The following is a 2,500-nucleotide window of genomic DNA, read 5'->3' on the forward strand; positions in this document are numbered from 1 at the left end:
TTCTGTTTTTTTCCGGAGCTTCTCTGACCGTAAATACAGTTGACGCGCTGACGGCCACGGCCGGCGCAGCAATGAAGACGTCGAGCTCTGATTTAACTCCTTCTGGGGTCGAAGGTCACCGCGATGGACCCGGCTACGTCGCCATTATTCACCGAATATCCACAACCGAGGAGGGTTAAGTACCCTCCATAGACAAACACACACACACAGACACGCACGCACGCACACACTCACGCACAACAAACGCACGAACGCATGCACGCACGCAAGCACGCACACACACACACACACACACACACACACACACACACACACACACACACATAAGAACATAAAAAATACGCTCGCTAAAATAAGGATGTGAGTTAATCAAGTGTGCCTTGGCGCAAAAAACACATCTGCATGGACACATGGCTGTGTGTGTGTGTGTGTGTGTGTGTGTGTGTGTGTGTGTGTGTGCGTGCGTGCGTGCATGCGTGCGTGCGTGTGTGTGTGTGTGTGTGTGTCAACGCGTGTGGCACATGGACGCCAGCCCAATCTTGACACATTTGGCTCATCTTGACACATTTGGCTCGTGTTTTAAGACATTACATCATCTGGGTTGACAGTGATTTGTTGCGTATGTGTGTGTGTGTATGTGTGTGTGTGTGTGTGTGTGTGTGTGTATGTGTGTGTGTGTGTGTGTGTGTGTCTGTGTGTGTATGTGTGTGTGTGTGTGTGTGTGTGTGTGTGGTGTGTGAGTGTGTGTTCATATATGTGTGTGTGTATGTCTGTGTGTGTGTGAGTGTGTGTGTCTTTTGTGCGTATGTGTGTGTGTGTGTGGTGTGTGAGTGTGTGTTCGTATATGTGTGTGTGTGTGTCTGTGTGTGTGTGTGTGTGTGTGTGTGTGTGTGTGTGTGTTTGCATGCGTGTATGTGTGTGTGCGTGTGTGTGTTTGCATGCATGCATGTATGTGTGTGTACGTGTGTGTCAAGGCGTGCGTACCTGAGGCACATGGACGCCAGCCTCTCTATCTCGGACTCCATGTGCTCCTGCAGCTCTCCGGGCCGGAGCAGAACCTGGCAGATGGGACACACCGGCGCCTGGGAGTCGTACAGAGACATCTTCTTCTTACCTGCGAACAAGAAAGCAAAACATTTAAGCACAGGAACAAGAACATCGTGGCACAGCGAGGTTTCGACGGAGAAACCGCCCTTCCAGCTGGGATGGGATGGCGCCGCTCATAGTTTTCTCAGGGTCAGTTGTGGAGAGTGCGGCTTTCTAGTTTTGCACGTTTCATAACTTAGATAACAGCGCATTTTTGACACTGTGATGGTTTCTGCGTCCGGAACTCGGTTGATCACAGGTGTCGGCCGCACCTTGATCTCCTTTGTCCTGCTCTTTCATCTGCGTATCAAGTCGACGTCCCCACCGAAACCCCAGGAGACGGCCGCCGTGGTGTCCTGGAGCGTCAAGGAAACCCGTTGCTGAGTGAAGGATGCCGGAGCATAAAGTGCGTGTGTTCAGTCAGAAGGGGACGGTACGAGAGACACACGTTGGAAGCTGTCTCTCTGATGTCCTGTATTACCTCCCTGTGTTCATGTGCCATTGAAATACCATCCCGCTTAAACGCATCAGAACGCAAGTTATTCCCCTACACCCGACAGTCGCCGCGTTGCCGTCGCACACCTTATTGTGCGTCCAAGCACTTTTTTCACCGCGACAAATCGCTCGTATGAAAATTTAGCGGAGGGGGCCGTGACGGACCCGCTCGGGGTGGACGACGTCTCGGTTTCGGCCACGACCCCGTGGAGCCAGAGGCCGGCACCGTCGAGTGGCACATTTTCGGCACGTCGTCGGACGCGCGACGGGGCAGCGTGGTCTTGGGTGGCGCAGCGCTCCCCGTTTAGGTCCTAATCGCGTTCTAGGGCCAACCGTCCAACCCCCGAAGCTCGGGGAGTGTGACTTTTCTTTTTTTGCGGTGGAGGCTCATGCCACCGAAGCCCCCTCCCCTCCCCTCCCCTCCACGGCCTTCGGAAAAGAAAGCAACCTTGAGCCTCGGGCGTAATTTGAGCGTTATTATATCAGCTGGTCAGGACTCAAATGCTGATCCGCATGCACAGACACACACACACAGACACACACACACACACACACACACACACACACACACACACACACACACACACACACACACACACACACACACACACACACACCACACACACACCACACACACATCAAGAACAATGACGTGCGGGCTCTAGAGTGTGTGACTTTTTAAGGAGCCTCAGTCATAGATGAGGTAATGCTCTATAGAGTGTGCCAACACCGGCTCACTTCATTGTCCTTGATCAGCGGGGACCTGGGAGTGTCTGCGGAGGAGTGTAGTGGTGTGTTATTATCGTGTTGTTACAGTGAGATTGTTATTGTGTGTGTGTGTGTGCGTGTGCGTGCACGTGTGTGTGTCCTACGTCCACGTCTGGAGTTCTGAATGTTCTGAAGTATGTGTTAGTGGGTC

General features: G+C 52.7%; 1 protein-coding gene across 1 annotated transcript in view; it reads right to left on the reverse strand.

Moving 5' to 3' along the window:
• The window catches only part of rnf220a (ring finger protein 220a), a gene marked incomplete at its 5' end in the record, with an annotated part of 185,023 nt that overhangs the window by 51,924 nt on the left and 130,599 nt on the right, over positions 1 to 2,500 (reverse strand). The window contains 1 exon segment of the mRNA XM_080010946.1: positions 985 to 1,114. Coding sequence (XP_079867072.1) covers positions 985 to 1,114 — 130 coding nt within the window.

The sequence above is a fragment of the Zeus faber genome, assembly GCF_960531495.2.
Source record: "Zeus faber genome assembly, chromosome: 12".
Taxonomy (NCBI): Eukaryota; Metazoa; Chordata; class Actinopteri; order Zeiformes; family Zeidae; genus Zeus; species Zeus faber.